Below are 18,216 nucleotides of genomic sequence, written 5' to 3'. Positions count from 1 at the left end.
TGGATGCTGCCATCTTGGATTTTTACATGTTTCCATGGTAACATGGAGGAAAAAGGAAAAAAGGATAAATAAAGTTATTGTTTTGTATTGTATTGTATTCACATTACAGATACACATTAAATTCAACTGGTTGCCACAGTTTTCAGCAGAGAAATGCAATCTAGAACCCACTTCTAGATGTTGATATTCAGTTTTACACACTGCACCTTTAAAGTTATTATATAACTGAAAGTAAATCCAGGGATTTACTTTCTTCTTTTTTAGGCATTGTTGTACATCCATGCTAATGCTCTAAAAATATTTAAGGAACAGGTTGGTCTTTTAAAGTGCTGACAGAAGTGACAGGGCTTAAATTTAGTCATTATAGTTTACATTTACTCTTGTATTTTTTTACATCTTATTTTTTTGGGTCAAAATTAGGCATGTTGAGTGTTATCAATGGCCCTGTCTGTAGCAGTGTATGACCTAGCTTGAGTTTTGACTCCCAGCTGGTCATTTCTGGAAGGGGCCGTGCTGACAGGCATCACCAAGCTGCAGCAGCCCTTAACACAATTCATAATGACTTATCATTATAACCCCAGAGAATTGGTCCTAAAGAGTGTTTTAAAGGATAGTCTCTTTTGCTCATCAAATTTCAACATGTAAGTGCCAAACTTTGAGCTAACTGGAAGTCCTAGCATACACGTGTCCCAGTGTCTGATGTAATCATCCACTCCAAGGTCGTTGAAGGTTTAAAAAACACAAAAATGTTTATTCCAAAAGTGTCACAAAATAATCCACTGGGTGGTATTACTTAAGTACAGAAACACGGACAAGGACACAGCATGAAAACCGTGTGACTCCACAGCTAATCAAGCCTCTTTTCCCCAAGTCTGCTCACTGCAGCAATTAGTAACATGCACCTCAGTGTCCTCTCTTAAAGCAACAGTAACTTAAAGCAACGCCTGCATCAGAACTAAATGAACTAGTCGAAAAGGATGTTAAACACAAATCTAATTTAAGGTTTTTATCTATGCCACTTATGAATTTTCATATTTAACTATTTTGCACAATGATACCAAATACAATATAAGGATTTTAGAATAGAACAACAAAAATAGTCATTTACTACACAACATGACAAGTTGGGCAGCCTTCCAGCAGTACTTACTACAAAGTTACAGCATTAACAACAACAAAAACGAACATGAGTTCTGGATTGCCTTGTCTCTAAAATGGCTGTCACTGTGATTCGTTAAGTAACTCAGTCTTTATCATGTCATTGTGATGTAAACATTGTCCATTTCCTCCATTTCTCTTGACATTGCTCGTCTTGAGTCCTTAGTTTATAGGTCAACAGCTCCATGGCAAATATTTCCTTAACAATGTTTATCCATTCTTCTTGTGTTGGTGGGTCAGATTTATACCACCTCCTCGTGATGGCTTTCTTACTGGCTGCTAACAGGATTTTCAACAGATAGCTATCCTGTCTTGAAACAATATCTCCTGCAATGATACCAAAGTAGAGTACCTTACATGTCATAGGCAAAGCATATCCCAGGATTTTCTTTATAAACAAATAAACACTTTCCCCTAACCCCACAATTCTTGGACAAAGCCAAAATATATGTGAATGGTTGACATACATAGCCCCACAAAATCTCCAGCATGGCTGTGGTACAGACAAATATTTGCTCCTAATCATAGGTATGACAAAGAACCTTATGACATTCTTCCAGCAATGTTCTCTCCAGGTGCGTGAAGATGTAAGAGATTGTTGTGTTCAACGTGTATCTAACCTTCTTCCTATGAGATATTCACATTTAATTCTTTTTCCCATTTCTGTTTTATACACAGCATATATTCTCTTTTCTATTATATACATCTATTATTGTTTGAATGATTCCACTTTTATCTAGATCTACACTGTGTTTGATCTATCTTTCAAAAAAGTCTCTTAACTGCGAATATCTAAAGAGGTCCTGGTTGTTTAACAAGTACCTTTGTTTCAGCTCCTGGAAACTCATGAAATTCCCTTTTTTCATTAGTGTAAATAACGCTGTTATACCAATTGGTATCCACTGTTTGAACCTCTGGTCTAAGGTATTTGGGATAAAATGTTTGTCATAGGCTATCCATCTAAGCAGTCTGAGCTCTTTCTCGAGTTTATATTTGTATGTCACTTTAAACCATAATTTTAGTGTGAATTGAGTGACAGCATCTACCTGATTTAACAAGTCATTTGATGCGTTACTGTCTCAAATGAGACTTTGAATTTCCTGTCCTTGCACATTTCTTTCTAAATTCTTCCATTTTTCTTCATAGTCCTCAGTACACCAGTAAACTACTGGTCTAATTTGGGCTGCGTGAAAAAACTCCCATCAGTTTATCTTTTATTTTTCTGTAGTTACAAAACTAAATTTGTTTGAATTTATGTGCTATCTGTCAGGCTGAGGATAAGCAGCGAGCTTCGCAGCAGTTTTCCAAGCTGCAGGCAGCCATGAGGGTTCTGGGGATAAGTGTTGATGAGCAGAGGGCCTTCTGGCTTGTATTGGGAGCCATCTACCATCTGGGGGCCGCGGGAGCTACTAAGGGTAAGATAACTCTCCAAATAGTTTGCAGTTGTGCAGATTCTCACTGATTTATACACACCACAGTTTGATGAGAAAGTTTAAACAGCCAAAGATGAGCTCTTGATATGATCTAAAAAAGTAAACCCTGTATTGTATCACTGAAGGAACAGCTTCAGTATGATGCAAGAGAGTTGTAATCCACATACCTGAATTATGAAATGCACTTTTAAAAATGTTGCTCATGTTGTTAGATCCCTCCTGATTGCAAAAGTGATTGGAAGTATTTGGGTTTTGATGATTTGGTCAGCAGTAAATGCCTGCACACAGCGTGCGTGAATTAACAGCTTACTTCCTGTTAGATCTGACCTTTTGTCATTTTTCCATTATTAGTCTTTACTCAAGAATTACATCAGATAAATCACGAAGATGTTGTGTTTTTTAACTGTAGTAATTGGCAAACCTCCAAAGTCTAATATTCAGGCAACGTCGTTGGAGCTCAAGGACAAAAACAAAACCAACTATCCGTATCTGCTGCTAAGTCTTGACAAACTTTTTATCCTGTCATAAGAATTCATCAGAGCTCTTATGGGAGCAGCCGTCCTCTTTAACGTGAAGTTGTGTTCCTGTCTTCTTTGAAGCTATTTGTCTGATGAAATCTAATGTAAGACACTTTGATTGTTTTTTGTTCTAAAGGAAAAGATCTTTCTTCCACAGTATTTGACTCTCATTTTTAAAATTAGATATCTGCTGTTTTAAAAAGGCTGAGGCTGTCAGATTCAATTTCCATCTTTGGGGAGGTTTCTAAAAGACACTCTTTTATTAAGTGTGAAAGGCCCCTGCTTATAAACAGGTGCAGTAGACTTTTTATGGATTCAAAACTGTTTAACTAATAAACATCCAAACAAGAGACAAAAGATTTCAAAGTCTCAGTTTATTATTCATTTAAAGGAGCATTTCGTGTTGGCATTTTTGCAGTTTTTAGTGAAAGGAGCCCCTGCATGTTACGACATGCTGACCTTTTTAGATCAACATTAGTATGTATGTTGTGCAAAGAAACGCTAACCTGACACGCCAGATGGATTTGTTTCACACATCTATCTGAAAAACCTTCAATACATCACGACTCTGCCGCGCCTGAAAGTACTGCCCCTCGTTGCTGATTGGTCCTGTCACTTTCTAACTGGGCCCAAATGGTTCAGACGGGAGCTTTGCAAGATGGATTCGCCAGTGAGAAACACGGAAACGAGCATATCTGCTTTGCAAGGTTAAGGAAACACTCTATATGTCAGAAATAGTTAGTGATGTCAAATGTCATCGTTCTTCTTTTCCCATTTCTCCCAAATGAGCTCACCTAGATCTAGTTCATTACGATAACTTTTTCCTTCTTGTGTTTTTCACCAAAACTGCACCCAGGTTAAGATTAAAAAGGCTTTAAGGATGACTACAACAATGCAAACATTTGACATAACTACCCAGAGTGCATTGCACCATGATAATAGCCGATATGTTAATCTATGATTTTAATTTCTCAAAGAGTAGAAATCTAGTGTGTTTTCTTGTACAACAAACAAAAGACACTAATGTTAAGCTACCAAGGTCAAGATGCCTTTATATGCATGGCTTGATTTTGCATCTTGCAACCAATGAACCAAAGCACCTGATATTTATAGTAAATACAGTGCATCCAGAAATTATTCAGACCCCCTACACTTTTTCTGTTTTGTTATGATGCTACAGTCTCATTAATTTACACTCTACCATCATGACAAAGTGGAAACAGAATTTTAGATTTTTTTTGCAAATTTATTAAAAATAGAAAAACTGAAATTTTACATTGACATAAGTATTCAGACCCTTTTCAAAAACACTTGGAATTAAGCTGGGGTGCCCCCCATTTCTTTCAGTCTTTGCTGAGATATTTCTACACCTGTGGTGAAATAAATTGATTGGACATGATTTGGAAAGACACACGCCTCTCCATAAAAGGCCTCACAGCTGACAATGCAAAAACCAAGCCAAAACCAAGCCACGAGGTCAAAGGAACCATCTGCAGAAATGTGAGGCAATTGAGCTAAATTCAAGTGTTTTTGCAAAGGGTCTGAATATTTTTGTCAATATGATATTTTGGTTTCTTTTATTTTTAGTAAATTTGCAAAAAAATCAGTTTTCACTTTGTCATGATGGGATACTGAGTGTAGATTAATGAGAATAAAAATGTTTCTCTCACTGTAGCTTCAGGCTGCAACATAAGAAAATTGAAAAAGTGCAGGGGGTCTGAATACTTTCTGAATGCATTGTATTTGTTTGGTGTTTATTTTCTGTCTGCACTGCAATTGGCTGACAGACTTGAGCGCAGAACTGTTTATTAATTTTTTTTTTTATTGATCCTCTCTAGAAGCAGTGTGAAATCCATTGCTACCATAATTAACATAAACTTTACTTGTTTCTTGACAAAATCCCAGAATAATAGGCCTAAAAATCTATTTCTCTGACTGAAAGACTACTTTATAAGCTGCCCCTGAAATGTGTAATCATTTTTTAACATCAGAGTCGAATCTCTAGGATCTTTGGGGTGCCTGGACTGGTCGGAAGCCAGTGCTTAAAATGGAAATTTTCAGAAATGACTGTCCATGGAGAGTTTGAAATTTTCCAGTTTCCATTGAGAATCTGCCATGGGAAATAAAAACTAAAATAGCTTGTCTAGTCTGAAAATTACCACCTGAGTTCTGTGCTTCTGTTGATTACACATTTTTTCTCACAATAATCTTACATTATTGGAAAAAAATGAATAAAATTAGCCACATATCTGAGAATTCTTTTGCTCTCCCTGTTTTAAGGAATAAAGTATATTTATTAATGTAGGAGGAAGGGAGGGTTTTTTCTGAGAGGCCTATTTTTGTGTTCTTAAAATAAAACAGAATATAAAACTGTTTTTAATTACTGTATGCTCACTGACAGTGCAGCTTCATGGTTTAACACAAGAGGGCAGCACTGATCTCTACTCAAACACAATTTAAACCACTGAAATGAGCATGCTTCTCTCTGTACTGTACCGTCAACTCTTATGACTAATGAGATAAGAATGAAGAGTGAGTCAGAGTAATTTTAAGAGCAAAGATTAAACATAAGTAGCTCTTTTTATCTTGTAGAGTCACCGCTCAGTGTTTGATTCAATTCTCCACAGTTATATTTGCAAACTCAATCTTCCCTTCTTTGTTTTGCCAGAATTTAAATAATTGTGGTGGCAAATCTCCATCAAAGCAAATATTTAAATGTCTCAACTTGTCTTTACATCCATCCTGCTTATCTGTATAAAAAGACTGGAGGGTTTATACAGGGCTGATGAAACAGATAGAGCCCACTGCCCTGTGTGAAATCTCCCAGTCTGTCTTCAAAGTCTTAGAAGATACCACTCCATGGTGGATTAAAACTCAAGTTTGCTCTCATATCTGAATGTTTTCATGAAGCAGACGCCAGATTAAAAAGAAACTTGTGTTTTTCAACAGGAGTCTTTGAGAAAATAAATGAATTGTGTCCCCTCATGATAAGTGTCGCTCACTCTTGAGGCAATAAAAGTGGCAATTACTATCACAACATGGAACAATAGTTGTAAAAGCTTGTAGATATGTCTTTTTTTTCAACTGTAGTTGAATATATTTAAGCCACAGTCATTTTGTGAATGCTTTTAGTGCTTGTTCGCACCAACTGTGTCAGTGTCAGCTTGACCACAGGCATAATCCTACCCTGTCAGAGAGAAAGGATTGTCACAGAGCTACCAGGGTAGCCACGCAGCCTTGAGGTGGCTGGCAGAAAAGGCTAATGGAGGTTTTCATGCACGTGTCTCAGCTGGCAGGAAACAATTTGCACGTCATGAGTGGGCCCAGAAGGCTGCCTACCTGCTGGGCTGCACCCTGGAGGAGCTCTCCTCCTCCATCTTCAAGCACCAGGCCAAGGGCACCCTGCCCAGAGCCGGCACGGCGCGCCAGGCTTCTGACGAAAACGGCACAGCAGATGCAGGTACTCCACAGACCACATTTACAAACACTCTCTCTTCTCTTCAGCCCCCTCCACCTCTTCTCCTCCTCCTCCTCCTCCTTTCTCTCCCTTTGTCACTCCCCACACACATACATACTCCTCAGCTCATCACCTGAGGGAAATTGCATGCTGCGGAGAAAGTAAAGCTTATCTTAGTAATGAATACCAGAGCTTTACAATAGCTATTGACAGATAAGTACACACACTATGTCAGGACAAGCCATTTTGGATCTTCTCCTCATTCATTGTCCTTGAAATCATAATTGCCTCACATTGATTTTCCCACATGTGAACGTCCTCTGACTTCCATCAAGACTACTGCAGCACACTTTGAAGGGCATGAGGTTGCAGTTAAAAGTCAGTCACAGCTGGAACGGACAGGATTCACCTCTGTTTCACCTTTTCTCAATCTCTTCCCCTTTTACACATACCCATACAGTCACATACAGACATGGAAACATCCCCCAGGCAACACAAACTCACTATTTTGTCCAATAGAGGGTTGAATTAGGAGAGCTTAACAGGTGGCCATCGCCCCCAGGCACAGACATGAGTGCTTGATCTGACCAATTTCTAAACACCTGAGTCCTAAATGACACTGCCTTACCCAGACAATATCAGGCCCAGGTTAAATACTGTGGCATAATATACTATTGAATGCCCACAGAGGTTTACAGCTTTTAAGGCTCAGATATTTATTTATTTATCAGCTTATTTATCAGGGAGGAAACATAGGCATTGTTGCATCTAATGAGAGTGCAACAGATGTAGTGAACAGTGCATTTAGAAAATATTCAGACCCCTTCCACTTTTTCAATTTCCTTATGTTGCAGCCTGATGCTACAGTCAGAAAACAAATATCATTACACTCTGTCAAAGACATGACAGAATTTTAGAAATCTTTGTATATAGTTACATATAATAAGTATTCAGACCCTTTGCAAAAACACTTAAAATTTAGCTCAGCTTTCTCCCATTTCTCTGAATCTTTGCTGAGATGTTTCTACACCTTGATTGGAGTCCACCTGTGGGAAATTCGATAGATTGAACTTGATTTGGAAAAAACACACCTCTCTATAGAAGGCCTGACAGCTGGCAATGCTTATCAGGGCAAAAACCAAGCCACAAGGTCAAAGGAACTGCCTGCAGAGCTCAGAGACAGCATTCTTGCAAGGCACAGGTCTTTGCTTTGCACTGAGGAGAGGCTTCTGTCTTGCCACTCAACTTTAGGCACAGATCAGTGGAGGGCTGCAGTGATGGATGTCCCTCTAGAACTTTGTCCCATCTCCGCACAGGATCTCTGGAGCTCAGTCGGGGTGACCATCAGATTCTTGGTCACCTCTGTTAGTAAGGCACTTCACCTCCAGGTGCTCACTTATGTGGAGTGAGCAGCTCTTTAAAGAGTTGTGCCAAACTTCTTTTATTTGAAAATTATGGAGGCCACTGTGCTCTTGGGAACCTTCAGTGCAGTTTAATTTTTTGTAGCCTTCCCCAGATCTGTGCCTTTCAAAAATCCCGTCTCTGAGCTCTTCAGGCTGTTCCTCTGACCTCACAGCTTGTTTTTTTGCTCTGATATGCATTGCCAGCTGTGTGTACTTCTACAGAGAGGTGTGTGTTTTTCCAAATCACATCCAATCAGTTTGATTTACTACAGGTGGACTCCAATCAAGGTGTAGAAACATTTCAGCAAATAGTGGGAAAAATCAGAGGCAATGGATGCTTTAGCAAATGGCCTGATGTCAGCGTGATATTTCAGGTTATTATTTTTCATAAATTTGTTGAAAAAATTAGAAATTCTGTTTTCACTTTGTCATGATGGGGTACTGAGTGTAGATTAATGTGATTAAAATGATTTTTTAACTGTAGTATCAGGCTGCAACATAAGAAAATTGAAAACGTGGGGCGGGTCTGAACACGTTTTGAATGCGCCGTTAACAAGACTTCCAGCCATGACTAATTTGCACTCTGTGTCTCTGGTTAGGCTTTTAAGACATGACACACATGCTACAACAGAATAAAAGAGACAAAAAGACTATCAATTACAGCAGACATACATGGGTAACCACAGTGAAGCATTAATAACAGCAAGGCAGACATAGACAGCCAGCCACATACATGCGTAAAAGCAGATATTAACATGCGCATTAATGATGATGACTAATAAAAAAAACATTTTTGAGCAGTAAGTGAAATAACAAACAAAGAAAAAGATGAAAATGTAAGATTAGCAGTATAAAATTTGTAACTTAGTATTCACCGATTTCCCCTTCTTGTGCCTGTTTTACCTTGTTATTGGTAAATTCTCTGGATTTTTCATTTCAATCCACAAAATTAGATAGCTATGTCTTGATGGACATTTTTTAATGTTCACTAGCTGTTTTCAATTTGTTTTCTGTGTTTTGCTGCTCTTCAAACCAGGAGCAAAGGCTACAGCGATGGAGGGTTTGGAGGCCATGGCAACTGGGCTTTACTCTGAACTCTTCACCATCCTTATTTCTTTAATAAACCGGTTAGTAAATCTGATCTACTTCTTCAATAAATTTTGAAATTATTTTTGGTTGAACCAAATGAATGTCAAAGGGATGATGGCTTCTGCATCATTTAAAAAATATCTTTAATTCACCTCGACAGATTTCATATCTTTCCAAAAATTGGAAAGATTTTTTGTTTAAACTTTACATTAACATAGTTTTGGGAGTGCTTGTCAAAAGAGTGCTATGTCTAAGTTTTTAAGAATATCAAGCTATCATAACCTTAGGGCTTGGGTTTTGTTTCTAAAAAAAAAAAAATCAGGATTGTGTGTCATAAGGGGTTAAAGAAAGGGAAATGTGGGAGAGAGCTAAGGTTAAAGCTAGGGTTATATGCAGCGAATGTAATCGATAATGTGTTGCCTCAAGTATCAGTGTGCTAATGTGTGTGCGTGCTCGCCTTGTGTGCTCCAGGGCCTTGAAATCCAGCCAGCACTCCCTGTGCTCGCTGCTCATCGTGGACACACCAGGCTTTCAAAACCCACGGCTGGCTAAGCGTGAGTGCGGTGCGACCTTTGAGGACCTGTGCCATAACTACACTCAAGAACGCCTGCATGCCCTCTTCTATCAGCGTACCTTCGTGCAGGAGCTGGAGAGATACAAAGAGGTTCGGACATATGAAGGAGCATGCATTCTCATTGTCTCTTTTTATCCCGCTCCTTTTTTTTTTTTTTTTTTGTCTGCTGCTTTTCCCTTTAGACACGTCAACTCCAATAGTGTATGTTTTCACACATCAGATAGTCTTTCCCCCCCACCTGTCATGAGCTGTGACAGGCCAAGTTCACGTGTTAGAGCCTCTCATTAGTGATGCCAGTCTTCACCTCTTCTGCAGAGATCAAAGTAAAGTCACTCACAACTGCCTTTGGGAGACACGCCCTGCTGCACAGAGAAGAAACTATTTTCCTCTGTCCGCCTTTGATTTTTCACAATACCTGTGCGCATTAGCCATTAGTAATAATCAGAGTATTTTTGCATAGCTCATCCATTGCTATAATTTTTTTCTTCTAATAACTGAAACATCCCTCTAAGTCATAACTTAGCTGATTGCACACTGACAGTTAAACAGAAATCTTAGTAATATTACTTTTAATGTTGTGAAAAGAATCCTGGGATTTCCCGCCCACATTCCCACCCACACTCTCTGCCTTGGAGAAAAGGAATTGGAGCGAAGTGAAGTATTGCATAAATGAGTCGTGTAGCGTAATTCTCTCTTGTCAGCACACTTGAAATACAAGAAGCTGTGAAAGTGTCATTAAAAACTGGGTCAAACTCGTTTAAAACAGCACACAGTCTCTGCAGTGACAATGACAGGTGGGTTAAAGTGGGACAAAAAAGAAATAAACAACAGGCATATTCTTTACAGCACATTTTTGATTTAATGCTGTTGAGTGCTGAGGCTCTGTGTGGATCGTTTTTCTATCTCGGAGAACAAAAATCATTTAGGCCACTTCACACACAGTCAGCTCTAACACTGGCATCTGTCACAGCCACACTATTAGCTCTGCCAACATTTCCTCACATTACTACTGCTGCCTGCACTCTATCACTGTGAGCTTTTTGCTCTAGTGAAGGTAATTTAGAATATTTATTTCTGCTTTATCCCACAAATGTTATTATCTGAAACTGTAATGAAATCTGCAGTTTCCATTTACCTTATAGGAAGAATACGGTCTTCATAAATGTCAAATGTTGTTGTTATTATAATAGATTTGTTATGGCCTTTAGTTTTCTTTCATCTAATATGCCATTTTTTTTCCTTTCAATATCTATGAAAACCTGCTCAAGTGTTATGGAAGCCTGCGACTGCATGAGATGTAGAGTGATAAAGGTGAATCATAGTTTTAAATTACTTGGACAGCTAACACCAGTGTAGACAAAGAGTATACGGCACCAAACTGAAAATTAGTCCTTTGGCCATTGAAAAATCAGAGATATAGCAAAAATGCCTGTTGAAATGTCCTGCAGTCTAAACAGACAGACTGAAATGTCTAGTTTTTGATAATAAAATTTCAAACTCCAAAGATTGTTTACTACAGTGCTGCAATTCCTTATTTTTTGCACATTTGTCACAATGAAATATTTCAGATCTTGAAACAAATTTTAATATTATACAAAGATAGCCAGAGTAAATACAAAATGAAGTTTTAAAATGATATTTCCATTTATTAAGGGATAAAGCCAACCACATCTTCTTGGTCCTATGTGAAAAAGTAATGCCCCTCCCCATGAGGACTAATAAAGTTTTTTTTTTTTTAATTTAATTAGATTGAATTGAAATTGACCTAATAGCTTGTTGTGCCACCCTTGGGCAAAACAACTGCAAGCAGGCTTTTGCAATAACTGGCAATGAGTCTTTTACATTACTGAGGAGGAAGTTCGACCCACTCTTCTCTGAATAATTGTTTCAGTTCAACAACAGCAAAGGTTATTCAAGCATGAATTGCCTGTTTAAGATCATGCCAAAGCATCTCCGTCAGATTTAATTTTGTAAAGCTTCGAGAGGTGGACTTACAGGGGTGTTTTTAATCAGTGTCCTGCTGCATAACCCAAGTATGCTCGAGCTTATGGTCACAAACTGATGGCTGGACATTCTCCTTCAGGATTGTCAGATAGAGAGCAGAATTCATGGTTCCATCAATTAAAACAAGTAATTCAGGTCCTGAAGCAGCAAGGCAGCCCCAGACCATCACACTACCACTACTAGGGCTGGGCAATTAATTGAAAACTAGATTAAATCACAATATGTCCTTTTGTATTTAAAATTGCAGACAATGTAATAATTTTTTTGCAACAGAGATGTTATGTTCCTCACATTATGCAAATACTCAAGTGTCTTTTGCTAGAAAAGTTAAAAAAAATCCTACTTTTCATGTCTTTGTATATTATATTAATCAAAATGTGAATGGCATAAAGATAATAATTCCCTTCATTATAATAATTGATATTAAATTTGCAATATGAGTCAAAAATTTACAATTGCATGTTTTTCTGAAGTCTTTTTTTCATAATTTAATCCAACTACTATTTTACTTAACTCTATAGCATAACTTGGTTATGCTATAGATCAGTGTTTCCCAACCCAGGACCCAAGAGAGAAGAAAAATTGTCACACTGCCACCAAATTGTTTCACTGATAAAACCCTATGCATGCTTTTCTAATCAAAAGAACTTTGTGTAAACTTCTTAATAACGGTTTTATTGTGGTTTTAGTCAATATTTGTAAATCTAATTTTGGCAGCCTCAGAGCAAACAAAGCCTTGCACCCTCCTTAAGATCTTTGGCGTGCCTCTGAGGAGTCTAGGAACCCAGGTTGGGAACCAGTGTTGTAGATAGACTTATTGCTTGTGTTTGTTGAAAAATACACAAGAGGTAGAACCTAAAATAATTGCATATTAAATCACAATATTGAGTCGAATCGTTCAGTTCTAATCCCCTTCATGTCTGTCTTCTGTGTGTTTGTGTCTGTATGTTTTTTTAATGGAATGCTGTGTTGGTTTTTTGCCGTGATCTCCATCATTATTTAATCATCATTTCACACTTACTTCATTTTTAAAATTAGATTATATATATATATATATATATATTTGGGCTTTTTATACCTTTATTGATAGAGGAGGACAGTGGATAGAATTGGAAACAAGGATGACAGAGTGAGCCAGACACATGCAGGAAATGGTGCCACAGGCCGGACTCGAACCTGTACGGTCCGTGTACATGGGGAGCGCCTTAAACCACTAGGCCATCTGCTACCCAGATTTTGTTCTTTATTTACTGAAAATGGCCAAACGTGGCCCTCCTGCAGTACCTCCACAGCCCACCACAGTGCCCCGGCCCACACTTTGAGAAGCACGGCTCTAAGTTATTTTTCAATAATTCCAAAAATGTAGTTGTCTTTGTTTTTCAGTCTTCCATAAACACAGATAGAAAATGTTGTTTTCCTTTTACTAGCATTATTACACGTTCCTAAAGAGTCTGTCAATGTACCTTTTTCCCTCAGGAGACCATCGAGCTCGCTTTAGATGACACAGAGCCCAGCACTTCTCTGTCTATAGCAGTGGTAGACCAAGCTTCGAGCCAAGCTCTGGTAAGTTCACTGTTTTTATGTGTCTGATATCTTTATTTCTGGCTCTCATTTTTCTATTTCCATGCATAAATCTGATGTTTGTATAACAACTAGCCTCTGATCTTTAGGGAGCACTTTTCTTCTTATTCAACAATAAATAACATATTTTGGCAGAAGAATTTTATTTTATTTTTTTTACTTTTTAAATATTGAAAGGTGCTGCTCAGCAGAGGCTGGAAAGAGAGGGTAGGAGCTGGAAAAGAAAGGTTAGAGAATTGACTTCAAGAAAGAAAATCAATGTTTGGCCTTTGTAGCCTCAGATCTGCACCATGGAAACAGAAATGGCAGAGTTTACAGAGTCATAGATCTCTCTGCTTTAACTCCAATGGGTTTGGCTTGAGTGCTTTACTTTCTAAAGAGTCCTAATGGGAAAGTCATCAGAAGCAGTGAACTGTAGTACATCACACCAGAAACTAAAGGAAGATAAAACGGTGATGTTTCAAATGCATTTCTTAAGTCAGCCTGAAAGAATGAGAGACATTCTGATGAGAGATTTCTTTTTCACTTTAATGTATTTTCTCTTCTGTGGTAGCTTTATCACAAACAGCCTCAGTGCTCGATTCACTGCAAGCCTCATGGTTGTCGCATCTCTCCTCCAAACTGATACTCTGTGTTGTACTTCAAGTCAGTGTCGTGTGCACGGCTGATAAGGATGTCTCGGGTGTAACTTCCTGATAGCTGCTGAGACAGTTTTTGGTTTTGTGAGTTTGGTTCCCTTAGCTCCCTGGGTGTTAACCACGCTAACTGAGCTGGCATCGTGTTTGTGGAGATACTGTAGACCTCCCCTGAGCTTTTTAGCATCCAAAAACATTCTGAAAGTCTTTGTGCATCATTCAAATGTTGAACTTGTTAAGAACATCAATTCGTTTAAATGAAGATACTTTTAATTACTGTATAAAATATGATTAAGGCTGCACCAAGTCTAATATCCCTGATTACTTTCACAAAAAGAAGAAAATAACCTTCCTCTCACACTTTTTTTCCTTAACCATCAACTGGAAAGGGTTTTATTTTCTAATGCTAATTGTATTACTTTTTAATCCCTTTTCCTTTGCTACTCTTTTTCCCTTTTCCATTAAACAGAAAAGCTAAACTGATGATGCTATTATCGCAGCAACTGCTGGAGGCTGCAGAAAGCCAAAATGCTTTTGAAACTTTAATTTCTGATCCTGCTCTTACCATCAGGCTCTTGACAACCAGCTCTCTTGGAGACATAGTGCAGACAAATTTTACTGACATTTAGAGGAAGAAAAACTATTGAAGGAAACAAAAACTTTAGAGGCCAGCTCTCAGCATTCAAAGGATCATTTTCTGAATCTTTTGTTAGAAGCAGTCGCTGTTTTTCTTTTTATACCCAGGAGGCGGAGAGAAACAAGGCTGAAATATCCCCCTATTCATCAATGTGTTCCTATTAAATAGCTTAAACTAGCTAAATGTCCTTGTGGCAAGGTGGTTTGTGAGTAATACATGAGGTACTGCTCATAAAATATAATCTTTTATTGTAAATAGAATAAAATAGGTACATTGGAAAATAAGGTGAAAGCACGGTGATCAGGGAAGCCTTCAGTTGATTTTTGTCATTTCCTCTGGAGTATTACTGCTCATGAAGGTGAAACTGATCATTTAAGGCTCACACAGGGATTTCACTAAGTGCCAGTGACCTTTAATGTGTGTGTTTCTGAGTGTGTAAACACATTTGTTGGACAGGTGCGAACAGTGCGAACGGACGAGGCTCGGGGCCTGTTGTGGCTGATGGAGGAGGAGGCGCTGCAGCCTGGAGGCTCAGAGGAGACCCTGTTGGGACGTCTCTTTAGCTACTACGGGCCTGCTGAGGGCGAGAGCAAAGGCAAGGAGACACACGTAAAGGCACAAACCGATTTTTTTAAGCCAATGAAAAGCATTACAAACATTCAATTTTTCCTCTTGAAATTGGTGCCTATTTTTAACAAAGATGAGGGCAGTGCTTTAGCTCAGTGGTTTACTTGCAAATCCTGTGTACAGAGGCAATGTCCCTTGGAGTGGTGTCCATGGGTTAAATTTAGGCCCTCTGCAATTTACCCAGTCGACATCCACCACTCTCTCACTCCTGTTTTCAAATCTATCCACAGTCATTTTCTCTAACAAAGGCATGAAAAGCTCAAAAATAGTCTTAAAAATGCTGAACTGATTTTTTTAAAGAGATATGATATTAGCTGGTACCTTATATTAAAGGGAAATTTCAATATTTTTGAAGTTAGGCTGTATAAGGTACTTGGCAATAGTAGTGGCCTTAGCTTGAGATTTTAGTAAATGTTACCCCTTTAAGAAGGACTCACTGGTTGTACTGACTGGAAAGCTAGGATATACAGTGCTAATTTAGTGAGCTTTGGGTTAAAATGTACCAAAAAACAATGTTATATGCTACATCCAAAATTTTGAAGCATTTTATTTTTCACCCAGAAAACCTTGGTGTTTGGCACTGTTTAGCAAGGCTAGCTTTGGCTGCCAGCTTCATGATCTTCCGCCTTGGTGTATTTGATCAGCTGTTTGGGTCTGCAGGCTTAGTCAGCAACAACAACAATATGCTAAGCTACTCGCTAAATTATGCACGGCAAATATACAGTGCCTTTGAAAAGTTTTCACCCCTTGGTTCTTTTGGCTTTTTATTTGTTTTAAAATCAATTATGGTCATTTTAATTTGTTTTTTTTGACACAAAAAATATAAAAAACCCCCAACTCTTTACCATCAAAGTAAAACAGACTTCTACCAAGTAATGTCAAATTTGGATCACCTGAGTGCAGTGAATGTGTCTCAAGTGACTGTGTAACTCTCCAAGCAACTAAGAGAAAAGGCTATTGAAAAGTATAAGTCAGGAGATTTCACTGAACATCCCAGTTCAGTTAAATCCATTATTAAGAACTGGCAGAAATGTGGCACAGTGTTAAATCTGCCTAGATCAGGCCATCCACACACACTGACTGACAAGGAGGAGATTAGTGAGAGAGACCATCACGACTACTCTGAAGGAGCTACAAGCGTCAGCAGCTGAGATGGGAGAGACTCCATACAACAACTGTTAATGGGGTTCTTCAGTCAAAGCTTTGTTGGGAGAGTGGCAAAGAGAAAGCCACTGTTGAAGAAAACTCATATTAAATCTTGACTAGATTTCACCAAAAGGCATGTAGGAGACTCCATGGTCAAGTGGAAGAAAGTTCTTTGGTCTGATGAGACCAAAATGCTGCTTTGTGGCTGTCAGACAAGACACTATGTTTGGCAGATACTAAACACTGCACATCACCACAAACACACCATCCCCAATGTGGGACATGGTGGTGGAAGGATCATGCTGTGGGGATGCTTCTCAGCATGGTTCTCTTCCAATAGAGAATTTGAAAGTGCTATTCATGCCTGATATCCATGCAACCTGACAGGGCTTTAGCAGTTTTGCAAAGAAGAATGGAGTAAAATTGCAGTGTTCAGATACATAAGAATGCTGTTTGAGTGTTATCATGTTTGAGTAGGTTTTAAATACTTAGCCTTCTGTCTGATTAATAACAAAGTATATTATGCATGCTTGTAGGTAAGAGTTGTGCACAAGCATCATTTCATGACTGTGAAGGGTCTCAGTCATCCAGGCTGTTGTACTTCTGGATAAAAGCAACTGTACTTGGTTTAAGTTCCTGAAGATGTTTCAGCTTTCGTCTGAAAGGTTCTTAATTTCCTAAAGAGACATGAAACTTCTTCAAGAAGCCATCTAGCCTTTTTGGTGAATAATATAAGCATGAAATCAAAAAACATGATTAGATTAAAGAAAAATTAAGATTTGCTTTTTGTATTTTAGCCAATCTGCAAGACTGTTGATTGCCAAGGTTACGACTTAGAAAAAAAAAAAAAAAAACTTAAAACCTTTTAAAGGAAAAAAGGGCAAAGTTTCTTTTGGTCTTTTATGCTTTTGTTTTGATCTGTATTCCTTTTGATCTTCTGCATAATACTTAAGTTCAGTGGTGCATTATTTACAGTTCAGACTTGTTTCCTGACATTAAACTTTAAATCCAAAAACTTGATGGACAGGCTTATAGGGCTCAAATTACTGGGTTTGGAACAGGTTTTCGAATTGTATTTTGTTACTTGAAGTTGAAATAGGTCTGTAAAAAGAAAGCTACAGAATAATGAGGACTGGATGGATCAACTTGTGGATAAAACATTTGTATCTTAACTCTGATATATGGCTTTTAATTTTTGTCATCCTTCTGCAAAAGTATTAAGACTAAATATCTCATATTACTTTCTGTGTTCCCACCAGGTCACACTTTCCTCTTGAAGAGTGAAAAGGATAACCACTTTCTCCTGGGCCACGGTCATGGGACTGACTGGGTGGAGTACAATGTCGATGGGTGGCTGAACTACGCCAAGCAGAATCCTGCAACCACCAATGCTGCATTCCTCCTGCAGGACTCCCAGAAGTCAGTGTCCCACATAAAAGTAGAGACTCACACTTATTCATGAATCAAGTTTTATTTGAAGTGTTTTTGCTGGCTGAATGAGTGTATCTCTTTCAGGAAGATCATCAGCTCACTGTTCATGAGCAGAGCGGGCGGAGCCACAGTCCTCTCTGGCTCTATTGCAGGTCTCGAAGGGGTTTCCCAGCTGTCCTTGCGGCGGGCCACAAGCATGAGAAAGACCTTCACCACGGGGGTGGCTGCTATCAAGAAGAAGTCTGTGTGCATCCAGATCAAGCTGCAAGTGGTGAGAGAAGATGGAACAGTGCAGTCCGTCAAACTTTTTTTGTGTTTTTACTGCCAAGTATGAAAATATGCTGGTGCTTCCAAGAATACTGAGAATCGACATCCATGTTTACACCTTACTTCTTTTATTAATTGATTCCTGTTTGCTTTGTTAACAGGTCACTTCCCACCAGTTATCAAGCAACTTTGCAGATTGATGTGATGAGCTTTTAAAGGCTCAAAGTCCAAATATTAGTGTACTTTGGACCAGTCA

At 38.5% G+C, this 18,216-nt stretch overlaps 1 protein-coding gene across 6 annotated transcripts in view; it reads left to right on the top strand.

Moving 5' to 3' along the window:
* LOC121518762 (unconventional myosin-XVIIIa-like) overlaps positions 1-18,216 on the top strand; it is a 104,197-nt gene that overhangs the window by 24,538 nt on the left and 61,443 nt on the right. For all 6 annotated transcript variants that reach the window (XM_041801342.1, XM_041801341.1, XM_041801339.1 and 3 more), the window contains 8 exons: positions 2,429-2,573; positions 6,399-6,569; positions 9,006-9,096; positions 9,530-9,722; positions 13,113-13,199; positions 14,946-15,084; positions 17,522-17,681; positions 17,778-17,964. In XM_041801342.1, coding sequence (XP_041657276.1) covers positions 2,429-2,573; positions 6,399-6,569; positions 9,006-9,096; positions 9,530-9,722; positions 13,113-13,199; positions 14,946-15,084; positions 17,522-17,681; positions 17,778-17,964 — 1,173 coding nt within the window. The remainder of the gene's footprint in view (positions 1-2,428; positions 2,574-6,398; positions 6,570-9,005; positions 9,097-9,529; positions 9,723-13,112; positions 13,200-14,945; positions 15,085-17,521; positions 17,682-17,777; positions 17,965-18,216) is intronic.

The sequence above is a fragment of the Cheilinus undulatus genome, linkage group 12, assembly GCF_018320785.1.
Source record: "Cheilinus undulatus linkage group 12, ASM1832078v1, whole genome shotgun sequence".
Classification (NCBI taxonomy): domain Eukaryota; kingdom Metazoa; phylum Chordata; class Actinopteri; order Labriformes; family Labridae; genus Cheilinus; species Cheilinus undulatus.
Note: the sequence above shows the minus strand (reverse complement) of the source record. Positions and strands in the feature narration are given on the sequence as shown.